This window comes from Drosophila gunungcola (assembly GCF_025200985.1).
Source record: "Drosophila gunungcola strain Sukarami chromosome 3L unlocalized genomic scaffold, Dgunungcola_SK_2 000003F, whole genome shotgun sequence".
Lineage (NCBI taxonomy): Eukaryota > Metazoa > Arthropoda > Insecta > Diptera > Drosophilidae > Drosophila > Drosophila gunungcola.
In genome coordinates this window covers 2297247-2323702 of record NW_026453179.1, presented here as the reverse complement: position 1 = coordinate 2323702, position 26456 = coordinate 2297247, and the positions used below count along the sequence as shown (strand labels likewise).

Below are 26456 nucleotides of genomic sequence, written 5' to 3'. Positions count from 1 at the left end.
CACTCGTTAAAATGGTTATATGGGAAATTATTTCGGGGACCAGAAGAAACTCGGTTCGCACCAAGCTAATCAATTCACTCGTTGCTGGGTGCGTGGGAAAGTCCCTTTACTGTAATGCGCTTTTAATTGCAACGCGCACAGAAATAATTGCACTCAACTTGGTAACCGAGGTAACTTTCACTGGCTGTAATTTAAACTGATATCTCTTCCCCGGGGAGAACTCTTGGCCTGCAATTACAGACACAAAAAAAACGAATAAATTACGTCCCAAAATTGGCATCGAACCGAAAGAAAAAAAAAACTTTATAAGGAAGTTGGGCACCTACGTGTCGTATACGTAATTACAAATTTATGTGAATGTCGGTGGATGTGTATGAAAAACAATTACACGACTGCACAAACCAGAGACTCGAATGCATAATGCAGCAGTTGCAGTCGCATTTGCAGTCACTCTGTCATTTAGTCAGTCGGTAAGTCAGCCATTCAGTCAGTTGCCTTGGGGCCACACTTGCCAGGAGTCTTAGCAATCGAAATCAATAAGCTCGCGCACACTACAAATTTGTGCGGCTGCCAAACTGGATGATCGGCCCACGCCCGAAAATCGTGCAAATAAAAAGCCGGCATTTTGCAATCGTATCTAATGAGGTGCGAAGAGAGGCGTTTCAAACGCCCCGAAGAAACGAAACCAATGCAACAGAATATTGTCAACAGCTTTGCTTTACAACAGTTTGCACTTTAGGCCTAATCCCAAAGAAGTCTGGCGTACATCTATATGTATATGTGTGAACATATAGTGGGGCCTATCTGGAGGCGACATCGACAGCGAGTGGGCCGAAGTCGGGGAAAACTTGCTCCTTAGACCGCAAACCACTGATGATGAAGCTATTAAATTGAAAATTATATGCCGGCATTCGGTAATTGGCCAAGTGCATTGAAATTAAGCCTGTTTTTGTGCCTTGCCGTTCGAGTCTGAGTGTGCAGACTCACCATTTAATAAATCGGACATTAAGCCACGGGAAAAAGTTCGAGTAATTTGACCAAATGGATTTTCTGCAATGAAATATATAGAAACTATAAGAATTAAAAAAGCAATATGTTTTGATTACCCTTGAATAATTCCGCCTAATGAATTTTAGAATAAACTAAAACACAAATTAAAGTTGTACTTTTATAGATTAATGAGATTAATTGAACATAAATTGGATTACAAACTAAATAGAAAACAATAAAAAGCAAACTAGATTTAAAAAAAAGAACGGCTTAAAAGCGGCTTAAAATATTTCACCGAATTTAATTAAACAATCAATGAGAGTTTAATTGAATTAAAAACATTAATGTCGAGTCAGCTTTAAAATTTTTAAATTTAAAAGCAGGGATTAGAAATTGTGTCAGTACTGGCTTTCCCTTAATTAAACAGACTGATATCATCTTAGCATAATAACGACTTTTTAAAAGAATGAGACTGACAGACGGCTCATTCAATTTCCTTTTTATTTTCAAGTTGTTATAAATTCTGCAACGTAGAGTTAGGCATGCATTAAAGGCCCTGGAAACCAGTGTTTTAGTATTTAAATTCTTTCAGTATTAGCTTTGCTAGAACATTCCATGCTGTGGCTTAGATTGAACCAATTTCCTCCTTCGTATGCATTATTCATTCCATTGCACTAGTACTTGGCCTATGCATATAAAGTAAGAAAAAAGTCGCTGAATTTCGCGATTTTGGTATGCATTTAAAAATAAGAAGCAGCCCACGGCCAAATAACGTGAAGGAAAGTGATGAAAAACAGGAAAAGACAGAGAATTCGTTCCTATGAATGAAGGCGCGCTATATGAGTACGTCTAATTGTTTCCGTGAAACGAAACAGACCAAGAAACCACATATACAAACATATATTTTCGTATAATTCAAACAATGCCAAGCGAAAATGTGAAGATGATTTTCCGCAGGAATTTTATACGGTCCAGAGAATCAAAGCCGAACGATGACGTGTTTTACGTATTTTTTCCTATCGCGGGAACTGGTAAGTCCACAAGCACGTGAATTATAGAAATGCAAAATAAAACAAAACAAATCGCGCAATCGACAAACAAAACGAGGCGAGAAAACACTCATGTATGGGCCAAATCATCTAGGAAAACTTGGCAAATTTAGCTCGCCCCAAGCAACCTACGTGCGCAGCATGAAAAGATAAACCAGGCCCGATCCCAAAGTGTTTGCCCAAGAAAATGAATGGGGGAATGATGGTCGGGCTGAATGACTGACTACTATGTTGGTAAGACAATGGCAAGAACAAGTGGAAAAGCCGGGAAAGAAACCGAAATGAAAATCTCCGCCAATGTTTGCCCTCCGTAGCGGTGTCTTTTGTTTGGCTTTCTGTTTGCTTTACGGCCCTAACGCCAAAACTCAATATTTATTCGTTTCGATTTACCCCTTTTCGGGATCCCCCGAACCTCAAACCCCGGCGTGTATCCGCATTAAGTTTTATTTTTATGGCGAAAGCGTAGAGCGCACAAAGCGCTCTTGGCTCTTGGCCGAATCTGGCTTGTTTGTGGGCGTAATTGAAAATCCCCGACGCTGAAATGGCCACAACTAAATTTGTAAGGCAACTATTTAGTGCTGGTTTACTCCCCCAATTCTCACCCCCTCCCCCACTAAGGTTGTTCCCCTAAATCGCTGGCTGCAGGCACCGACGTGGCCGGTCAATGCGGCGTATGCGCAATTTGTGCTGCACTTTTGAGGGCCTTGGCTTCCACCCCAAAATAAAACTGTCGAAAAGAAGACTTGCGGGCATTTGCCAAACGCTTGAGTTCAACACACAAACTGGCCAAGCTTTCAATGGTTTTCCCCATCCTCCTGCCTGGGAATTGTGAATCTGGGGTGGGCTGTCTCTGTCTCTGGCAAATATTGAAGCATTGAACACGTTTCGAGTAAATTGCAATTTTATTGTCCCACCTTTTGGCATTGTTCAACTGGCAGAGATGGAGGTATTGCAGCCGATGCGTTGGCTTTCGAAGATTTTATTACAGGAGTAATGCTAGGGTGTGAAATATGCTGTTTGTTATGACAAATTTTAAAGGGCTTTCTCCCTCACAAGTTATGTTTCAAAATTATTATTTTAAAGAAAACTTTATTTTTTCGAGCAAATACAAAATTCATTCAATGGCAATTCATTTCGGTTTTCTATAATTAATGATTTAAAAACAAAGTCGTTATATTTATTCCTACTAGTAAAAGTATTATTATATTTTTTGTGCATTGCTTTTTTCAGTACTAAACATGAAAGAAATTACTATTAACACTTTAATTAGTCCTTCGTAATTTACTAATTTTTTCATTAACATTCCTTCTTTGTTTCACTCTTTGTTCTTTTTTATATCATCTATTTTCAAAGAGCCCTTTAAATACTAACAATTCCAATCGTTGGCATGTCTCATCACCTGGCACCTTAAGCTCGCTTTGCTTTCCTCAATTTAATAAACATTTACGAGAGAGTTCATGCAACTCAAAGGAAGGCAGGGGCGTGGCAGGAGGGGCTGTTGGGGCTCGAGGGGGGTTCGAGGTGCTAGGTGAGTGGAACCAAAGCTCTCATTGTTGTCATGCAATGCGCAAACACAAAACTAATTGAATTTTTCGTAGCTCCTCTCTATCCTCGGTTTTTCTGCAAGTCAGCAGAGGCGTGGAGTGTGCGGGGAAGGGGGGTGAAAAACTAGAGGATAAAGGGCGGCCTTTTGTCTATGCCGTACGTGCCACAATTCCGAATTGTCACGATGTTGTTGGCCGCTTGTTTGCTGCTGATATTGCTACGAAACATAATCAACATATAATTAAAAGCTACTAACATGCAACACATTACACGCAAAGTATATTGTAGTTACACAATGCAAAGTGGGTGGGGGTCTTCAGCATCCCGCCCTGAGGCCAAGCCCCCTAGAAATTCCATGCCGCCCCCTTCGGTTTTTTTTTTTCTGTCGTTCTGTCGTCGGACTGACCCAAAAATCCACTTCATGCCCGAAGAAAAACAAAACCAGAGTGCCGTTTTTATTATATTTATTTCATTTTTATGCTGAGTCTGGGTCTTGGCTCCATTTTTATGGCCTGTATGGTGCGTTGCAATTATAATACATATAGGACAATGTACAGCAAGTGCTGCTTAAGTGCTCCAGACAACAACAGCGAAATCTGATTGTCCAAAAATATAAATGTGACCTAATTGTGAGTTTGGGGGGTCTCTGTTTCAGAAATAGTTATCATAATTTACTTATGCTGCTCCACATTTTATGCGAACTATGCACTTATTTTGCTTGGCCGGTAACCTGAGTGGGTTTTCGTTCATGGGATTTGTATTACTAGAGTACGAAATACTTGAAACACGAGACAAACGCTGCGAGAGCGTAATTATATAGCCCTGCTGTCAGACAATAATAATAATGCCTCGCATCGCTTGGCCCATATTTAGTAAATTATGATTGTCGCCGGGCGCTATCAGCTGCAGCAGCTATAGCACCATTAGCAACAGACTACGCACTGGAACTAAATTAAATATAAAACTAGTGCTCGAAAAATCAGTTTTTTCAGCAATAAAATCAAATAGTTTATGATCCGTGGCTCACTTTAAGTTTTACAGCATAAACAGTATTAAACACAGCGAGGTGCAGCGGATCTGGCCATTAGTTATACGATTTTAATGGTCAGTTCTTGGAGTTTATTAAGGTCTTCACTCACTTTGCTGCCTAATTCCCTGAATTAAGCAGCATGAACTGCAGTTGCAAATGCCGGGTGCTGAGAGCAACACTCAATAATTTTACTATATTACCCCAGCCATTCAGATATTGCACTAATTTCTTAAGATCCCAGCTTACATTCCCTTCTCATACGCTTTACTTATAGTTATGTGCACCCAACGGCAATCAAAAAAAATTTGCGTACATTAATCCCCTAACTTTTTGCTCTGCCATTGGCAGCATGACATTTGCCGGCAACGGCAACGGCAATGGCTGAAAAACAAGTTAATTACAATAGGATTACCCGGCAACAAAGGCAGCAACAACAAAGAGGCTGCTGCCCAAAGGCCTTCCGTTGGTGCGCATACTTTTCCATTGGCATAATCTCATAAAATGGCATTTATGCGGGGTGCCGTGCAGATTTCCACCTCCCTCCGCGGCGGCTTGTTGATGCGTTAATTTGCATGCAACATGCACTATGATTACCCGCAATTTGCAGCATCAGCAGAAAAGCAGAAGCAACTAGATCGCCATTAGCCGGACTTGCACTCCGAAAAAATACCTTGTTTTGTTAAAAACAAACTTTTGACTTAAGGAAATCAATTTTTTAAGTTGCGAACTTTCTAAAAGTGTACTTTAGTTTTTAAACAAGCGATTAAAAACTTCCTAATGTATATATATTCCTATGAATAACTACAATTTTAAATCTGCTGCGTTTTCTAGAAAATAATTTTTAAAAGTTTTTAATGGAAAAAAAATTATGCAACATTTTAAAACAATGCTACGGCTTTATATGTATTTTCTAATATACATGCTAAAATTATATTTCTATTCTTTTTGAAAAAAAGTCATTTGCAATTCATAAATTGTATTTAAAACTCCTTTCTAGATGGCAAGGCTAGATGTTTTAAGTATGGCCTTTGGGAATCGAAATGAAATCGGAATCGGACAGCTGGCCACGACCATGGGCAACTGGGAGCGCAGAATGTGTTGCTCTTTAGACGCATTTATTTGTGGCCCTTTGTTTGTGTGTTGTGTTTTTGTTTGCCGTCGATGTTTGCACAACTGCAGTGCAAAAAAAAAAAAAAAACAACAAAAAATAAATAAAAACTGGAGGGCCACGGGGGAAACCCCGATACTCCCGTTTTTTTTTTTTATGCTGGCTTCCATTTGCTGAGCGCCCAGTTGTATAATTTGCAATTGTTTGTTGTTGCTGCCGGGCTGCCCAGCAGCAACATGCAGCAGCTGAGCTGGTTTTAATTATAAAACTGCTGCTGCAACAGCGGCTCCTTTTTCTTGTTTGTCAGCGATTTCCTCAATTATTTGCTTTCGTTTGTTCTCTTGTTTTCACAAAAAAGAAATATCCTCATAAGTTCAACATTTTGTTGTTCGTTTATTTTCGATTTGTGTGTTTAACATTTGCTTGCGACCAGCTTGTTGTAATTTGATTTCTTTGTTTACTCAAGTATATTTAATGCCCGTTCCTTTGTGTTTTGGGGCTGCACTTCATCATCATCATTGGAGATGGAGACGGGTGAATCATGAAGATGATGAGCGGAGGATATGCATTCTGGGGCTTATTAATAGACTTTGATTCTTTGGCATTTCTGATGGATGCCGTGCATTGGCATTAAGTTCTTTGTTCGCTGCATTTGAAATCTCCGATTTGGTGAGATATTTGCAATCTGTCGGTTGAGACAGAATGCAGATCGTGATCTGAGAAATGAATGTTCAATGGTGTTCCTGTAAGGCAAGCAAACTTTCCATCCAGTTCCACTGCCCGCCAGTAGTTCATTTCTTTAGATATCGCAGACATTTGCATATAGATTGACTCAACTCGACGAGTCGCACAAACAACTCTCTTTCTGCTGCCGCAACATAAATCTAAATAATTAATAATTGTCACTGCCCCCGACGGCGGCGACTGCAATTTGCGGCTAAAATGCTTTTCAATTAAATTTTTAATATATTTCTTGCGGCCGCAAAAGGCAGACAACGGGAATTTCGCGTTGCGGCCAAGACGCGTCTGCTTGGCGCCTGCCAAAATGTAAGCCAATCCGAAGAGCTGGCCAAATATGGGGGCAAACAACTGGCAACTAGCAACTTGCAACTAGCGACTGCAACTCTGCGTGCCGCATAATCTCAGCTGACATTTTCATAGCAAGATTAGCACAAAGTGCAGTGCGTGCAGCAAGCCGAAGGAAGCTCAGATTCAGATACAGATACAGATTCAGATACAGTTACGCCGAGATACATTTGTGTGCATTCAAATGCGAATGCAAATAAATGGCAAAGAGATTGTCGCTGCAGCCGACGCAATAAATTTACATGCCACGCAGACGTGGCGCCAAAATCTGCCAGCTTCGATGGCAGCAGCAGCAACACCAACAGCAGCAACACCAACAGCAGCAACACCAACAGCAGCAACACCAACAGCAGCAACACCAACAGCAACAGCAACAGCAATGTTGCAAGCTAGCATCCGTGCGGAATTTGCTACACAAATTGAAAACTTATGAAGCACATTAACAATTTACCAGCAGAATTGTTGGATTTTCCCGCGTGGCAGCTGCAATGCCAAAAAATCGCTGCCAAACATATGCAAAATAACAAATAATTGAAAATGTTACCACAGTGGCATGTGACTAAATCGCATTGGAAAGATTTGCTATACTGATTTGAGCATAAAAGTTGAGATATCCATTTAAATTAGTTTTGTGAGACTTTAAAATGTTTAAATTTCTAAAATATATGATACAGTTTTTTGTGTATTGTGGGATATAATTAAAAATCGAACATAAAATTGGTTTAGTTAAGTTCTATTCCACTGTAACACATGTATTTTTACCTGCCTGTGAAGCTGGCACATTTGATATCAGTTTCATGGCATGCAGGGATCTTTTTGCTGACATTGATTCGGCTCAAATTAAGGCCGTTTCGATAAGATATGGAAGTCGCAAACATACAATTGTGGCCCATAAACAATACGGGCGATGGTTAAATTTAGAAGGGCCCAGTTCAACGAACCAGAAGTAAGGCTAGATTTTGGGCAAAGAAAAATGGGGAAAATGTAAAAATGTAAAAATGGAAAGGGGGCGAAAGGAAAAGACCTCGCGATCTGACGATGATCTATGTTTGGGACAAACGTGTCATAACAGCAAACAGAAACCAACGAACCATAAAACGAACATCAGGCCAGGCACTTTGATACGGGGTTCCCTAACCCCTGAACCACCCATTCCCTCCACCGCCATTTGTTGACTTAATTGTTATCGCCCTCTGACTGCTGCACAAATTGTCCGTGTTTGACAAGTAGTTGTCAACAGTTTTTGATAAAAAAAAAAAATTAAATTATTGTGTGTGACATGCAGGCCGAAACCCCCCAACTCCCCATTTCACACACCCCTCCCCTGCAGCGGTGATAGAAAGACCGTTGCGACCACGACGGATGTTTTTATTTGGTTTGCATAGCAGTCGCTGCACGTTCATAAATTTATTAGAGAATTTATGACTTTAGGCAATCGTTTTGACTATTTGTTGCGTTGGGACCTGTTGTGTTGTGTGTGAGGGGAAATTAAATTGATTTTCAATCATGGCAGTAAATTATACCTAAAATATATAACCATTTTTTGGGGCTTGTATTTATTTCATTAGGTAAATATTAAAGCTGAGTTCGATGGAAATTTTGTTTGATTATGTGGCCACAAAAATAATAGATTTGTCTTGATAACGTTCTGGTTTCAGTTTAGCACTTAAACCAACGTTTTTTTAATGATTAAATAAATATCTCAAATACAACATTATTAACAATTTTATTGCATCGAAGTAGTTTAAATTATATTAAATTCATTTTTTTTTTTTTCAAAAATAGAAAGACCCTATTTTGGCCTTACGCCACGTTAAAATTTAAACCAAAAACAATTATTTTGTCTCCTTATATTTTATGTATTTATCAATTTAATTTGTTTGGGCAAAAACTCCTGTTTACTGCGTAATTAAATTATTTTTTAAACTATGCATGTCAAAGTATTTCGGCAGGCTTTTAATTACAGCAGCCAGGGCCAACTTTCCGAAATTTTGACGGTTAGGAAATTCTCCTGGTTCTTGGCTTCATTATTATCAACACGTTTACAGTAAATTGTGCAAATTGAAAACGCATACAAGTAGCGTATGCCACAGGGAATGTCTCTGTGGGAAGAGGAGTGGGGGAGGGGGAGGCGGTGGAGTAAGGACACTCGAAATATGTCAAGGTATGCAAAATCCACTCCCAGAGCCAAGTGTTTTGCGGGCTAAGCGCTTTCTTGGCTACCAGCCAACTTGGCTAATGCCAAAAGACAAGTAACCACAGAGCCAGGGCCTATCTGAATGGATATATATGGCTCATATGTGGCTCATATGAACATGTGCGTGTGCCAGTGTGTTCATGTGTGTAATACACCCGCACTCCCCTTTTTGCAGTGAAGACAATTACAGTAAACAAATTCGCACACGTCGTCAGTTGCATTTGCGGTGACAGGCTGGAAAACAAGGCCTGAAAATATAGTGAGACAGTAGCACAGTGGCGGAGGAGGGGCGGGGTAAGGGAACAGTAATGGGGCCACTGTCCCCCCTTTTGCCCGCCCCTCCTCCATTTTGCGGTCAGGGCCGTTCCTTGGTATTTTTGGCAGAGCATTTTCTGGCCATGCATGAGATTTGCATTTTTTACACCCCTCCCAATTGCTACCGAAGCACTGCGAAATAAAATTTAACAATAGGACATGGAGAAAAAATATGTTTCAAATATATCAGCATTTTGTAACTTTACTACATTGTTTTTGGAAAATAATTATTACTGTCCAAATTTATGATACCAGAAATTTTAGGTAAGTAAGGTTCGTAAGTATTTTCCTAAAATCACTCTAACAGCTTTATAACTGATTTGGTTAAAGATGTATGTGTGAATATATATCGAATATTTCGATCTGATTAAAAAACTTAAAATTTTTACCGGTTATAACGCGATAAAGCCCAAAAGATAAATTATAAAGCTCTGATAAGAAATCACATTGTTTGAAGGAGTCTTGAAATGTTTTTATTTGTACGAATATTTAAGCTTTTCTTGAAGCAAATTTCTATTGAAATGCTTTAATATTCATTTGAAGGTATTCTTCTATTTAAGATTTAATCATTTTTTGTGTCTGTTTAGAGTTATTGCTTGTGAGCCAGCGCCAGTGTGAATGCTGACCTCTTTTCGGTGATATTTTTTCTGCCTGTGTTGCTACATCTCTCTATTCTCGGAGCTTCCCAGCCCTGCATTGTGCCCGCCTCCACTGTGGGCCTCCCTTTACGTTTCTTTGCAATTTGGCAGTCCGTTGCCAGAAACAGTTTGCCATAGCATACTTTTCTGGGCCACGACATGATATATGTATGCAGGTCCTGCCAGAGAGCGTGTATGTGAGTATGTATGTGTATGTGTATGCACGTTGCAGCAATTGAATTGAATTTCTGCTGCTCGAGTTTTGAGCTCTTGAGCCACAGAAAAGAGTTGGAGGCGAATTCCAACATTCTCGGGGCAGGTTTAACTCGCAATAGCTTCCCTTTTTCACTTTTCCTCCGCTTTGCCCATACTTTTCTTTTTGTTTTCCCCCCTCACAGAGTGAATCGCTGACTGAGTGACGCCTGTGGGACTGCCTCCGCCTCGGTTTCTGGCCAACTGCCATAAGGGAAGTGCTCCCCGTAACTCTTTGCCATGGCCGCAACCGATTTATGGCCGAGCCGTTGCAAAAACGCATAAACACATCATGGCCAAAGGAGCCTGGAGGGCAGCTCCCTAATCGATAGCTTATACAATGCAATCGCATGGAAAAGGGAAGCCAAATCCTTTTGGACCCAAACCGCTCGCAAATCGATGGCACATAACTAAAATCTGTTTGGCTTTCGTCTTTGTCGAGTTTGATTGACTGGCACAGCAGGTCAATTCGGCTGGATCGGGGCAAAATCGAGATGTCATTGGGCCGATGGCTTTGAGCCAAGTCTGCTGTCATATTCCATTTCATTTTCCATGCCGAAATCATGTCATGGCCCCGACGGCGGCGGTTAACTGCAACTGTTGATGTTTGCCATTAGTTAAAGCTAAAATAGATACTGACTGCATCTGCATCGGCATCGGCATTTGCTTTTGCTTTTGTCTTTGTCGAATTCATTTCGTTTCTCGTTTGCTAATTTTACGACAGCAACATATGGCCCCCGAATCGGAGCACTCAGCGTATATATGCATATGAGCATATAAGCGATTGTAGGCGCTTCAACATCGTGTAAAAGCCATTAATTTAAATTATAAACTATAAAGACGGCGTGGCAGTCGTCCATAAAAGTCGTTTCTGTTGTTGTCAGTGCAGTTGTCATAAAAAGCCTGTCACTCGATTTGTTTCTCCACCAAATTTATGACACCACCATGGGGGGATTCCCCTCATTAATAAATATAAATCGCATGTGATGCTGGGGGGGCTCGTTTCGTAAATCAGGATGAACGAGTGAGTAAGTATCTTAGAGATACCGAAAGGAAAACAATTCCCTTTCAATAAGCCCAAGCAATCAGCGGTCTTTTGTCCAGACATTTATTGTCCTGCCTGGCAGCATTTTTTCGCCTTTCATTAGACACAGTTTTCTGGGGCACAACGATTAGTAAGTGGGAAATCGTTTTAGCCCACTTTCCCCCTACATCCATTGTCATTAGGGAACGCGCTCGTATTTCAGTGGCAGCTGAAAAAACAATCATTGCCTGCTGCGAGTTTTATGGACCAACAACATCCAAACTGTTCCGATTGTGTCGTTCAGTAAGCTTAAAAATTGCAATTATGAGCAATTTAAAAGTTATTAACGCTACCGCCAGTGACGGAACAAGCTGGCCCAATCGATTCCTACTTCTGTCTGTGCATTTATACACTGTAAATTGCAAAGCCCACGCCGGCAATCGGAAACTGTGGCCACTTCGTTGCTACAGCCAAGCTGGCCAGCACGCCCACTGCCATTTTAAAGCCATAAACAATTAAACGAGACAACCCACACGCCCACACACCGCCACAAAAGCTATAAGTAAATATTTGATTTGTGCGATAATTCGAAAATGATATGGGCGCAGCAGGCATTTCTTAATTATGCAACTAAGATGAGCTGGGATGATGGATAAACGGGGGTTATTATTACAAAAGGCTATCTTTTGTGTTTCGATATTTACATATCCAAATGGTCTTGTAAAGGATTAGTATTATATTCGTTTTATGAATATTTTTAGATAACGTGGTATATGGCACCTCTCGATAATGCTGCTGAATGCTTTTCTGATATAATAAATTTTTAATTAAAAAAAAAACAAAGATCAAATCAATTATATAAAATAATAAATATTTGTAAATTTACTTAATATTAAACAAAACCTATCTGTTGCATCTCTGTACTTCTGTACTTATGATATTTATTATGTCTCTATTTTAAAACAAAAAATAGTCATGTAATTCAAATACTATATAGTTAAATATATATATAATATACCTATAACATTTGTATTATTATTACTAAATGATCAGAAAAATAAACTGATAACCTTAAATATTAAAAAAAATGATAAAATCCCAATTGACAATCCGAACTCATCTGCAACAAATTTTGTATTTTCCAGGCGCCATTTGCGGTGGAAGCTGCTGCAATAATGCCACGGAGCTGCAACTGCGTGACAAAGCCGCCGCACAGTTTGAGAAACTGCTGCACCACCACACCACCAGTCTGCGCGGAGTCCTCGAGAATACAGCCGACCAATTTCAGAGTGAGTACGATGAGTTGATCTCCGGGGGAAAAGGGACCGAAAGTATTAGTGGGGATTGCCAGCGGGGCTCAAGTGAAATCGAAAGGAGGCAAATATGCCTTTCTATGCAAATCTCTGGCCAAAGAGTCTGGAAAGTTGGCTGGGCTTTTTGCGAGCCTTAGACCAAAGTATATTTTCGTGGCAATAAATAATTTATCATATGCAAATACCAGGCATTACTCTGCGCAGAATTATGACGATATAAAAGTCCGCCTCGCAATCTGTGAAGTGAGCTAACCAAATTAAACTTGAAACGCGAAAGGCGAAATTGATTTGTAATTTGAATTTGTATGCAGATCAAAGCGACTTTATAATAAAGTGAAATAAAAATATTTCCGAGGTATATAAGGATTCATAACCATAACCGAGCTGGCTGTTTTAAAATGCAGCAAACGCGACTCTGACTGCATCTAATTAAAAAGGCATTAAATAACGTTGTAGTCCCTGTCGCTGTTGTTGTTGTTGTTGTTGTGGCCGCTGTCCCTTTTTAGACAATTTTGCAAACTTTGTCTGGGTCACGTTTTGGGGCTGCCACGCCCCCACATCCCGTCGCCCCCTTTTGGGCTGCCCCTTTCACACAATGCCTGCAAATTGTTGTCGTACATGCTGTAAATCTCGCTTCACTTTAAGGCAAGTTTTTGGGGTGCTGCCGTTGCTGATGTTGCTGCTGTGCTATGATGTTGTTGCTGCTGCTGTTACTGTTGTTGTTGCTGCTGCTGCTGATGCCTCATTGTTGTTCCCGCCGGTCTGGGTTTGCAATTCTTGGAAATGGGCGCGCATTCGAAAAGACTTTAAACACGCCCTCCTCATTGTACATGCCCACACATATTCGGATATATACTGCATGTTTGTGCGAATCCGCAATTTTTATAAATACATTTGGCGAATTTGTTTGCATTTTGTGTGTTGTCATCAGCTTAATTTATGCAAGCCCATTGATTTATTCGTATAGGGGCTCATTAAATTTTTAGGCTTCCTCTGGGCTATATGACTGCAGAATACAAAAAACAGTAGTCATTAAATACTTGAGTTTTAGATTTATCAATTACTTAATGAGCACTTAAATGTTTGACCTTCAATTTGAGCCAATCTCCTTGTTCTTCTCTGATTCATACTTCAAGTTATTGAATCTTTAAATTTGTTATCGTTTCTAAAACGAGCTGCCTCGACCATGAACTCCCAAAAGCACAATCAATACTTTTAATAATGGAATTGAATAAATTCTGTATTTGATTTCCAGCTAAATTCATTTCCAATGTACTCGGATGGCAAAGTAATCCACAAACAATTAGCATTCAATTTGCATTGGAGAATTCAATACACAATGATGTCACACAAGGCAAACACAGAAAAGTCACACGTTTTATTCGATAAGCAAAACATGCAAAAAATTAAAATGCAATCGGCAAAGTCATTTAGCCTAACAATCGAGCCATATAACAAATAATAATAATTATTTAAAACCAATTGCGGGAGCAATTTGTTTGCTTTTATGAGCCAGGCTGAAAATAAAATCAATGCGATCGATTGATGAATGAATGGGGTGCAGCTAATGCTCGGTGAGATTTATGAAACAGTTCGCTGCGATTTTATTTAAAATATAATATATATAGCCTGATAATTGGCGGATCGCGCCTGCTGCTGTTGATATCGGTAACTGATGGTTAATGGGAACTGAAACTGTTTTGCTTGTCTGCCACTGATAAAGGGTTGCTTTTTGGCAAAAAGTTCTGGCCCAAATGGCGCACTTGTTCTTATCGGCGAGTCGTTGCGTTGGCACGCGTTTCCTTTAGTTGCAGCTGAGTGGCCATAAAAATTGATTTACTTTCTTGGAGCACACCCGGCGTATGCGTGATGTTCTCCGCTGGGAACAGCACTCCAGCCCCGAAAAATGCGCAACTATAAAACTTTATGCATTTCTTGGCAATCGCTGGTGTTATTGCTCTTTCTCCTGGCCTCTGACGCATAAAATATTATGGTATGCGAAATAAATGCATATTTCTATTTTGTACCATAAACTTGCCAACTACAACAGCTTGTGGCATATGCAATACAAGCCGGGGCTTCCTTCCTGTTCGAAAAAAACCCCCCCCTTTTCCGGCTGCAGCGCATCCGCCCCCGGGCCACGCCCTTTTGGCCATGCCCCATCCGTTTCCGCGCCCATTGTTGTGACTCCTGCTCTCTCTCTCTCTCTTTCTGCCTTTGTGCTGGCTGCTTTGTTCGGCGTATTATTTTTAAGCAAGTATTTGCGTGTTTAAACACGTTTCGCAGCTTACGAATTATATGGGTCCGGGCCGCCAAATAACCCCAATCCGCAGATCTGCCCAATCCCCAATTCCCCAGCTACCCCGCTTTAATGCGTTTCCATTGCACTTACCACGTAGCCGCCGTCACCACCATCATAATCATCATCATTCCTGCTACTATCGTTGTCGCTGATGGACCGAGAAAAAATATCACTAACAACTGTTTTCTGCCTCAAGATTAATATGTTTTTTTATTAAATAAAATTATATACCAAATAGTACTGTATCCATGTTCGCTGTTAAGAAAAATAAAAAAATCAAAGTTAAAATTTAATATTTATTATTATATACAATATAAGCTTTGACCATGTTTAAGGCCATTTTATTATTTGGTTTCATAAGGGTACAACATTTTAAACACTTTTAAAAATTAATGTTATTAGTTTTGAAATTATGTTCTTAAAGTTTTTTTCACTGTTTATTGTCATTTTCGTTTTGGTGTGTTGCTCACGCGCTTAATGCGTTTGGCTGCAAAACATCTCCACCCTCCGTCTTGTTACCTGCCCCCTCTCAACCCCCTTTTTGGGCCCCTCCGCTCCTGCATTTGAGGGCAGGGGCGTGCGCCAGCATAAAAGTTCCAAATGCTAACTTACTGCTCTGCCAGCACAACTTTTGCCCCTTTAAGCAAAACCAAAACAAAAACAAAAACAAACTGCAAAAGTAAAAATGGCAACTGCAAAAATTATTTCTTTATTTTTGTGGCAGCAGCGGCAGCTGCAGCAGCAATGCGTGCACTCTCATAAGTTGCAACTTGCAACTTTCCCCCCTCTTGTTGTTGCTATTTGGCCCTGGCTTAAGTCTTCTCGGCCATATCTTGCGCTTTGCCTGGCTGCCTTCTTGTCTTTACGGCTAAAGTGGTTTTTTGGCCGCCATCGCTTGTTAGCCGGCTTTTGTTTGTCTTGTCACACAGAGTGCAGACTGTGTGAGGTTGTTTGCCAGTCCCTCGGCCTCAAGTTGTTGCAGTGGCAGGTCCCAAGTTTCCTGTTGTTGTCATTAGGTTTAACAATGATTGAGAGGCGTGGGTGTGCCAATCCCGAGTTAAGCACTGTATTTTTCATGACCTATTTAGAAACGTTACGGATTTGAAAGAACAAAAGAGATATTCGTGTGATACTTAAACATAAAAATGATAGGCAAATGAATTTAATGATTTATTCCTGTCTGGGACTTACACAATTTTTTTTTTGGAGCAATACAAAAATCACTGAATATAAAACAAAGTTGAAGTTTAAGAAAAAGTATAGTAGTTACAAAATAAAATGATTGCTCTATATTTGTATCTGTGCAATGAGATGCATGATCTGGAAACAAACCAATACTAAGTTAAATAAACTTCTAAAGTGTTATTTTCAGCCAAAACTCGTTCACATCCACGCTGTTTTGTTTATTTTTGAAATATTTTTAGAGACGACGACCTTCAGACTCCAGCTTTGATTTCTCAATGAAATCGATAGGAAACTGAAGTTCAGAGCCAACGAACACCTGCAGATCGTGTGGCTATGAAACGCCCCCGACTTAAACCAGTTGTCAATCTAGTTGGCTCCAAAGATCTATTATTATTTGCTTTGTTTGGCAAAGCAAATGCCGCATTACTAATGGAGCCGTCTTTAAACTTAAATTTCCACTCGTTTCATTAATTAACAGCGACTTGAAAAAACACAAGCGATGCCATTTTGTCTGCCACTTGCGTTCCAATATCGCCATTTGTGTGCATATATAATTACCATAATTAGTCGCTTGGCAAATTAAACGCTGAAAGCTCGCGCTTGTAATTAACGCGCCACCAAAAACGGAAGGCAACTCAATACCGCTGGGCAAAAAGCAAAAAAGAAACAGCAGGGCCTCCAATTTGGAGATGGGTAGGGATTGCAACGCGGAGACATGTTAGATCAAATAACTCCCATGCCCCGGCCAATTGATGCATATGCTTTGAAGCACTTCAATATGTCAGAGCGGAGCTAAACCGAAAAAGGTCGACCTCCCCGCCTCCTCCACTTGGATCCCACAATGAAAAGTCATCCAATTACTTTGACATTGTGTAGGGGCTCCAGTCGAGGAGGCCCCTCTGCATCGCTCGGTATGGGTTGAGTTGAGACTGCCTGCCAAGAGCATATTGCCGCAGAGCTCACAGCTGTTGGAGTGGCGAGTTGGTTAACTGGATGCCGGGATGGCCGGATGGCTGAATAGCTGGATGACTGGGTGACTGGATGGCCGGGTACTCCGCCAAAGGGGCGTGCCGAGTTGGCACGCCTGCAGATAGCTAGTTACAATACATGCACTCAAGCCGCCTGCCACGCACAGTGGGTTGGGTTTTAGCTCCAGATGGTGCAGTGCGGCCGAGAGTGAGGAAAGAGCTCATTAAATCCCAGGGAAAACATATTGAAGTTAGCTGTTAGAATAATGGGTAAAAGGATTTTAACAATTTGTTATTCAATGATCGAAGGTAATTACGATGGGCATTGTAGGAGACACAACTCAAACGGTTATTAACGCCAATTTTTATTTCACTTTAAAACGATTTAAAAAATTTAAGTTGCAAAATGTCAGTTGGTTTATCACTGATAAGACGCTGTTATGGCAAGCATTCTAAGGGGCACAAATCGAAAGACCATTAATACCACTTCTTATTAAACTTTAAAAAGTGGTATTACATTTTGTGTATTGTATTTGTTCTAAAGAATTTGCCTTGAAAAATTGATTTCATTTTACATTTTCTTCGAATGAAATGGTTTTTATATGCCCGATTATTTTCTGAAGTGTACATTTGCAAAAATGATACAAGTTTTTTAGCTTTTATCTATTTCTTTAATATTTTCAAAGCTTATTTAGTTTTTTCTTGTTTTTAATCAACTTAAAAGAAAGGAGGAATTACACACTATTTTTTCACCTACTTTGTTAATTTAAAGTTATAATATCCTTTTGTTTTTTCCTTTAAATTTTATGGTTTAAATTATCTTTTATTGGTTTTAACAAGCTCCTAAGGAATTCTTCAAGTCCAAGTGACATTGAGTCAAGCCACTGTGCCCATCGTATTTTTTTTTCTACTTCCCCCCGGTTACTGGTTGCTGGTTGGCAAGTTCAGAGGAGAGAACTGCTCCAGCCAGACGGACAGACGACCAAGAAGGCGACTTCAGGGCCGGGAAAAAAGTTGCCACAGTTGAGGACGAAGCTAAAAGCGGCTAAAAAGCTAAGCCCGCCGAGCGGCAAAGAGCGAAAAAGAAGCGGGGCTGGCAATGGAGAGCACTAACAAAGTTGCTGGGGCATTCATGAGGCGGCAACGGATACCGCAGTTGGGATAGTGGGCAAATACATGCATATAAAATGCAAATAAAAAATGCGGCAGATACTAAAATTGTAATATCCGCACAGGAACGCAGGCAACAAACGAAATACAAGCAAACAGCAATGTTCTCTGTGCCCCAAGGAGCAAAGAAGTCCGGTCACAAAATAAAAAAATGAATAAGAAGAATATGTATAAAAATACAAAGCGGCCGTGAAAAAGCGGGCAAAATAAAACTTAACCTGTGGGCTGTGCTCGCTTTCGGTGAATATGTGTGTGCTGCATATTTTTGCCAAGGCGTGGGAAACAACAACACAGCCTGTGGACCGCGGCCGCATCTGCCACCGGCCACCGGCCCCGCCCCTGCCGCCTTCCGCACCGTTTTGGGGCTTGCCCCGGGGCACGAATCCCCATCGAATACCCCATCCGAATCCGAAAACGTATCCCAAACCGGTCGCAGCCTGGAACTTGGCATGCTAATCTCGCTCCTGCCTGCCAGCCGACGACTTCTAATGAAGCAATGAAGCCAAAGACCCAGTCGAAGCCTTTCCGATATTTGCTCTATGCGAATAGCTAGCTAAGACACTGCTCAAAATATAATTCTGAAGGTATTTCAGCACACAAAGAAGCTTATTTTAAATATCCTACTAGCTCAATCCACATGCTTAATTCAGGTTTATCATATTCTAAGATGTAGTTTTTCACTAAATTACCACCAGTTTAAAAATGTAGGTTTGAATTTTCTTATGCTCATTAGAACGATAATAAAATTAATCTTTAATTCCTTAAATTTTCTTCATATTTTTTCAACTTGGCATTGTGTGTCGTTATTTTTAGGAATTTTAAAGCAGAATGGTTAAATTAAGTTTTATTTCCAAATTAAGTTTAATTAAGGGGTTGTTATTTAATTTTAAACAAAATTAAAATTGAATTGTTTCTGTTTATTAAACAATATTTTATTAGAAAGGTTTAATTGGTTATCCAATACAATTTAAACCGTCTTTCAAGATTATGATCATAAACCGGACCTCTGGTATATTAAATGAAACCAATTAATTGTTCCTTTCTGTGTAATGACCAAACTGCCAGACATATGAATGGATTTTTAGTGTCTGTTCATGGGCTGGGTTATCGGCTTGCCCTGGGAGCCAAAAGAACTCATTTTGACCCTCAGTTCTCCGCAGGCCAACTACAATGGCCAACAACTACACTGGCCGCACTTAGTTGTCTAATTCAATTTCATTGTCTGTTTGCCCATTAGTGCGCTTTTCCATGTGTGACGAGCGCGGATCCCTTTGCCATTTTCCACCCACCAGGAAGGTCTTGAAAAAAAGAAAAGCACAAGCGTAATGAAATTTTCATGTTTCATTGGGAAAGCCATTTGGCCTGCTTTATATTTGATTGCAGGTCGAGTGTGGATACTGCGAAATCCCTGGCTGCAACAATAAAAATGCCCTTGGTTAATTGTCAAAGCTGGTCAAAGGTGGAGCGAGCGAGAGGGCAGAAGGACGGACAGAAAGAGATGGAGATAAAGAGATAGAGCTGGAATTGGACAGAAATTGCAATTAGTTGCACAATTCAACGCAAAGCAAAACGTCCAACAAATTGCATATGAAGTTTTGTGGGAGCCCGCAGGTGAAGTGCTGAGTTAACAATTTATGAGATACAAAGATACGGAGATACAAATGCATGCCACCTGAGGCGGCTCAGTGTGTGTGTGTGTGTCTCTGTGTGTGGACCCCAACTTAATTGAGCGTATTAAGCCAACAAAGCGGCTGCAATAATAGATATCAAGCATACGCAGCGTTGGCCGCTGGCAATTGCCCTCGTAGAGAGTTCATTAAAATTGCAATTAGGCAGTGAAACGAAGGAAGTGCCACTGCAGCCAGCCAAATATGCCACCAAAGGAGTCTGGCAATCCGGATAAGGCAAATTGCCAGGGCATCCAGAGACGATGGTAATATTTTCAATCAATAGAAGCTTTTTCAGGCATGTCAGTCATGCGATTGTTGTCCGCATCCGCACTTCCTCGGCAGCAGCTACTAATTGTTCACTTTGAGCGCCTTCTCCCGCCGTTTAATGAGCCAATCGAGGCGGGGCTCCCGATGTCGCATAGTGTGAGAATATATATAGATACCCGCGCTTCAACACGTTCGACGCGGCGTGTTAATAATTAAATGTTTCCGCCAGTCGACGCTCCACTTTAACTATGCCACGTCAATGAGATTAGCGACAGGATGTGTGAGCTCCCCACCTTTCCTGCCCCGGATCGCTATCCGCGGTATCTCTGCCATCTGACGTTATTATGGTTGCCCTGCATCGCGAACGCGTTAAATCAATTGACTGGCATTGTTTATCGCATCCTGCGCAATTTTCAGCCACTGTCGAGCGTTTAGCGGTCACACCAGTTGGTCCTCACCTAAGCCACTGGTAAAATCTCATATTAAACACACATGCATTGGTCTTTACTCAACTCCATGTGCATTCATTTGAACCTTACTTATCACTAAACTACCATATTTAAATAGGGTAGGATATTTTTATATAAACAAAACAATTGAAAAAGGTAAAAATAATAAATAAAAAACCATTTCGAACATATCATAGCATAGCTTAAGCCTGGTATATTCATGCCGGACTCAAAATTGATTTTTTTATTAAAAACTTTGTAATTAAATTGTCAAATAATATACCTATACTAAATAACCTATGCTAAGGGTATGCTTTTCGTGGATCAGAAAATTATTAATAATAAATCAAGGCAACACTTTTTAAGCTGATAATATAGCGTCTAACTGGGTAATAAAAATGCCGTTAAAAATATTATTGAAGATCGCTCAAATATGTATTGGCATCTCCCGTGGATCATTCACACCGAAATGCTATTTGATCGGAAACCCTACCGAGTTGATGGCCATTCTAGGGCCATTTTTTTCGATTTGCCCCATATCCTCTTCCCAATGGTTGGTTTATCCAAGCATCGGGACCCAAACTCGTAAGATTTGCTAATTAAAAAGGGTAAACTCTGCCCGCCTCGGATGACGCATCAAAGACCATTAGCCGATAAAGCGAGACCCGAATGCAGAGACCCCAGGCCGAGAAACTGACACATCGACCCACCGTTCCAAGCCAAGCCCAAAAAGCAGACACAAAGACTTATTCAAACGTTGAGAACGGAAATGCTATGCTCCAACTCCAATAAAATCAAAAAATGAGCCGCAGCGCAGAGCACACAAAGAAATAAAAAAGAACAAATCGGGAAACACTTTTGCCCTGTCGAAATGTGTGTATTCTGTTGTTTGTCCGCACTCCGTTCTTTTGTTGCCAATTAACAGAGAGATTGACACTTTCGTTTGAAAACGACATACACGACAGCGTATTGCAATTTAGAATTTGTCCGGGGGGCCAAAAAAAAAAAGGCGGGTCTGGGCGTGGCGGGGCGATTTGTGTGTGTGGGAAATCACACGCCGATTTGACAGGTTCCCTCGATGTTATCTCTATATGCCGATATATATCTGGCCTTGGCCATTTGTAATCTGCGCTAATGACAGGCTGCCAGAGGAGTGTATACGTATCTGTGGCTGGGTATCGATAGCCAATCTGTGTATCCAAATCAATTCGCACAACACAACTGCCGCTGACACCTTGACAGATAACATTGTGTCACATTTGGTTTTTCTTAGGCTCAGCTATGTGATTAGTGTCTGAATATTAAGAGAATTTATCAACTTTGCGAATTGATTGACAGATTATAGATAGTAGTCGAAAGCCCTCAATTCAAATCTTTTATACGTATCTAATTAACTTTGTATGCAATTTAAACATTTGTTATTTGAATGTTTATATGTTTTATAATTTGAAAGATTTTTGTATACTTTGTGGTGTAAAGTATACGATTTTTATTATATGTAATATATAATATATAATAATATATAATAATATAATATATAAATGTAAGCCTGTGTTTCACCAAGTTTATTCATATTTAAATACGCCAGGCCGAGCCAACATACATATTAAATTGTATTTCATTAACTAAAAGCTTACTTGCACACAGAGATAAAGAGCAATGGCAACAATTCTTTTTTTCCAAGTGGGCGGAAATCCCAGCCAGTCCATTAGGGCAGAAGTTTCGCAAATCCCAGCAGGGGAAAACTTTAGTGGCAAAGTGATTAAATTTCGCTAGGAATAACAATAACCATAACAATACTTTCATGGATGCTTTTCTCCCCTTTTTTATTGCGGCAGGTCACGTGCTGGAATTGGCTCAGATTTCGGAGAACTATACCCACTATCAATTCGCCAGGGTTTACGATAGGATGGTGCCGCAAGCCCGCATGATGATCCAGCACTTGTACACGGACATCTTGAAGTAAGTGGTGATAACTCCACATTTACTGGTTTTACCTGAAGCTTTCACGAAGACCATAAGTTTAATCCTGAACTGAACTGAACTATTCCCTTTGCAGCCAACTTAACTACGCCTCGAACTACACCAACAGCAATGGCCAGCAGGGCAGGCGTGGCATTGGAAGTGTGCACAGCAACCTGGAGGAGGCTGTGCGGCGCTTCTTCGTCCAACTCTTCCCGCTGGCCTACCTCTACCAGGTGCACATATCCCTGAACAGCACCCTGGGCGAGCTGCACGAGGACTACATCAACTGCCTTCAGCACAACTTCGACGACATGCGTCCGTTCGGCGAAATTCCCCGCCAGCTGCAGGCCAGCCTGGGCCGGAGTGCCCACATGTCCAACGTCTTCATGAACGCCCTGCTCCAGTCCGCCGAGGTCCTCAACGAGGCGGACCTCCTCTACGGCAAGCAGCTGACGGACACCTGCAAGCAGCAGCTCCTCAAGATGCGCTTCTGCCCCAACTGCAACGCCCACCATGCGAGGAGCGAAACGAAGTTGTGCGAGGGCTACTGCAAGAACGTGATGCGGTAAGTCCGGAATACAGAAGCAGCAGCTTTTATGCCCTCAAAAACAAAATTAAATTAATTAAATTATTCATCACTATTTTTTTTGTCGAAACTAATTGAGCTCTCGTTGATAATTAATTTTATTTATATAAATTTAGAGACACTTAAACATTTGAATAGTATGTTGTATTCATAGCAAATATGGTTTCCTGGGAGTAAATAATTTTACTGGAAATTAAACTATCAAGAGAGAATTTAAATTGATAATTTTATATTTAAGAAGACTTACACAATTAAATAGCTATTTTCGTTCATTAAGAAAAAACTACCTGAGGTCAAACATTTTATAAAGAAAAATGCATTTTCTAAAACAAGAAGTAAAATCGATAATCAATGATTATTCTTAGCTGAAATTATTAAGGACATAATAGAGGACATATGAATTTTTTTAAATAGTTATTTCCTGTTATAAACAGAATGTTTTTTGTGTTAAAATATCTTGCAAAGATAAATTACTTGAAATATACAAATGTAATAATCAATAATTTATGTTATTGTCGATAAATTGTTGTAATCAGTGAAGTGGGGTAGGATTGACCTCAATTGCAATGTTTTTTTTATTACTCTATGCTTACACTTTGTGTTTGTCTTTTATGATCTTCAGCGGCTGCTCGGCGGAATATGCTGGCCTGCTGGACAGTCCCTGGTCGAGTGTAGTGAATGCCCTCAACAACCTGGTCACCACCCACATTCTTCCGGACAGTGGTATCGTCAACGTCCTCAAAAATCTGCCGCATAAGCTCTCCGATTCAATCTTGTTCGCCATGACAAAAAGCCCTGATTTGGACCAGAAGGTGAGTGGCATAATTAAAAAAACTATTTAACCATTGGAAATTATATATTCATCCATGAAGTACGTCAGAAATGCACATTTTTAAACCGAAAAATTAAATATTCCCAAGACTATACAAATATGTTTTTTTAAGATTTTAAAACCTCGGGGTACAATAATTTTTTAAAGAAAGCCAACGATTTTGAATGGTGCCTTAAGGAATTATTTTTATTGCCAAAGAACGAGGAATCACATAATTCATTTTAAAGATAAAACGAAAAGTCAGCATAGGTTTTACAAAGTGTTGTTTATTTCAATGAGAAACCCAGCACAAGTTATAAAACATATTGTTTATTTTTAATCAGATGTCCTTAATTTATATGTATCAAATCAACATCGTATTCCAACATTTGGCATTTATAAGCAATCTCTTTTGAGGACACGGCTGATCTTTTTTTGCGAACGAAATGAAGATACGATCGGTTCGATTACTTTTGTGTCCCAAGGACACAGTCGTTTAATGGTTTAATTGCCAGTTAATTTATGAACATTTTAAATGAATTTAATGGATCGCAATTCAGTTCCGGCCTTCAAACTTGTTCTGATCTCTGCAGCAGAAATATCTTAGGAATTTCGAGAGCTTGTTAAACGTGCACATGACATGCAATTGATACCCCGTCGCATGATGACTGGCATGTTGCTGGGAATTTAAAATGCTGAATTGGAGTGGAGTTGTAACCCCCTAACCCGGAAAGTTGCAATTTACATGCATGGCAGTGGGCATCAGGGCAGCTTAGTAAAGGGTCAGGTGGGGTAGGGAAGCACGTGCGCCTCGCATGAGCGGAGGCGATTAGCAAGTGGAAGTGGAGCCCCCACTCATGTGAACCGAAGCTCATCCCCTTTTTTGTTTTTTTCAGGTGAAGAAGACGTGCGGCACGCCCAGCCTGTCGCCGTATTCGTCCGGAGATCCGCATGCGAATGCGAAGCCCGCGAACTACAAGCCCCCCAAGTGGGCCAATGCACCGGATCCGGGCATGGTCATCTTCCTGTCCACCATCGACAAGAGCAAGGAGTTCTACACGACCATCGTGGACAAGTGAGTACATTCAGACGATGCCACAAACTGTATTTGTGTTGGGGTACTACACTAACTACATTGACTGACCAAACTATGACTTAAATTGGGTATCCTAACGCTTCTTGGGTCCGGTGATCATGGCAATCACGTCCTTCAGTAGGCAGAAGTACAGCGGCGACACAATGGCAACAAAGAAGATCAAGTTGGCTACAAAACCGTTTTTCACTGGCAGGCGACAGCCCTGCAAAAAAAACATTATTATTATTATTCGATATGTAAATTATATAAAGGGTTGATGTATAGGAGGAACAATAGAAAGCTACATTTATAATTTCCGCACGACTATGGCTTATTAATGACAATGCTTTCATTTGCATATTAGGGGTGAAATAAAATTTCTTAGAATTTTTTAGACTTTGGCAATCTTTAATTATAGATTTTCAATTGAAAAATAAATGCTTACACGAACAAATAATGAAAAGGTACTTTCGCTGGACTATATATTTTAATAAAGATTTTTTTTATATAGATATATAGTTTATAAAGAAATATTAGCATGAGAAAATTCATATATTTAATGGAAAATCCAAGACTTACATGTCGTGGTGGCGGAATCAGTGGACGAGCCAAGCAAAAATCGTGAGCCATACGATGCATCCAAAGAACGAGCTCCTTGAACATCTTGTTTATATTCTTTTTTTTAGATATATATATATATATATATATATAAGAATTTGTCAGCAATGAGTAGTTGTTTGGAAAGTTTTGTAAAGCGACATTGACAATTTTTTTTGATTTAAATAGGAGAGTTGCTTAGTTATCAATACATTTTTAATCAACAGCTTCTGCAACGAGCAAAAATCTCGTGAGGATGGCTCCTGCTGGACAGGCGATCGCTACGGGGACTACACCCAGCTGCTCATTGACTCGGGAACTGATAGGCAGCGCTACAACCCCGAGGTGCCCTTCAATCCGAACACACAGGTCAGCCAGCTGAACGAGCTGGTCGACAAGCTCATCAAGATCCGCCAGAGCATTGGAGCTGCGGTATGATTGAATCTTTTGTTCTGTTGAGATACTCTTATTAATGCTAGTACCTTTTTGAACAGACACCTTCAAATAGCATACAGTCGTCGCACGACATCCAGAACGACATGGGAGAGGGCTCCGGCGGCGGAGAAGGCCAGATCGGCGACGATGAGGAGGAGTACGGAGGCGCACATGGTTCCGGAGATGGTTCCGGCGATGGTAAGTTATTTAAATTCACTATATTCAGACCACCAAACATGACTATCAAACAAATCTGTTTATACTTCGTTGTATTTTGATCTCTCTGTACATGAAAAGTTAATATTGTTTGATACATTTTATTAATTTGCCTCAAAGTTCGAGAAAACTATAAAAACATGTAGTATAATAATAAATAGTAAATCTACATGCATTCGACATATTATTTTAATAATTTTTTTCGATTTAAAA

At 40.3% G+C, this 26456-nt stretch overlaps 2 protein-coding genes across 2 annotated transcripts in view; one reads left to right on the top strand and one right to left on the bottom strand.

Moving 5' to 3' along the window:
- The window catches only part of LOC128258750 (division abnormally delayed protein), a 68990-nt gene that overhangs the window by 40767 nt on the left and 1767 nt on the right, over positions 1-26456 (top strand). Inside the window, exons 2-8 of the mRNA XM_052990616.1 lie at positions 12380-12523; positions 22397-22520; positions 22618-23088; positions 23732-23921; positions 24817-24995; positions 25820-26024; positions 26087-26225. Coding sequence (XP_052846576.1) covers positions 12380-12523; positions 22397-22520; positions 22618-23088; positions 23732-23921; positions 24817-24995; positions 25820-26024; positions 26087-26225 — 1452 coding nt within the window. The remainder of the gene's footprint in view (positions 1-12379; positions 12524-22396; positions 22521-22617; positions 23089-23731; positions 23922-24816; positions 24996-25819; positions 26025-26086; positions 26226-26456) is intronic.
- On the bottom strand, positions 25004-25732 carry LOC128258772 (uncharacterized). Its single transcript, XM_052990640.1, has 2 exons — positions 25575-25732; positions 25004-25218 (listed from the first exon to the last, which is right to left on the bottom strand). Exons 1-2 carry the CDS (start codon positions 25656-25658, stop codon positions 25090-25092), a joined length of 213 nt encoding a protein of 70 aa, XP_052846600.1. The 5' UTR covers positions 25659-25732; the 3' UTR covers positions 25004-25089.

Excerpts from the sequence above, each read along its gene's own strand:
- LOC128258772 (XM_052990640.1), bottom strand. The coding sequence starts at position 25,658 with ATGTTCAAGGAGCTCGTTCTTTGGATGCATCGTATGGCTCACGATTTT. Across the intron at positions 25,219-25,574 it reads TGATTCCGCCACCACGACAT|GGCTGTCGCCTGCCAGTGAA; the intron begins GTAAGTCTTGGA and ends TTTTTTTTGCAG.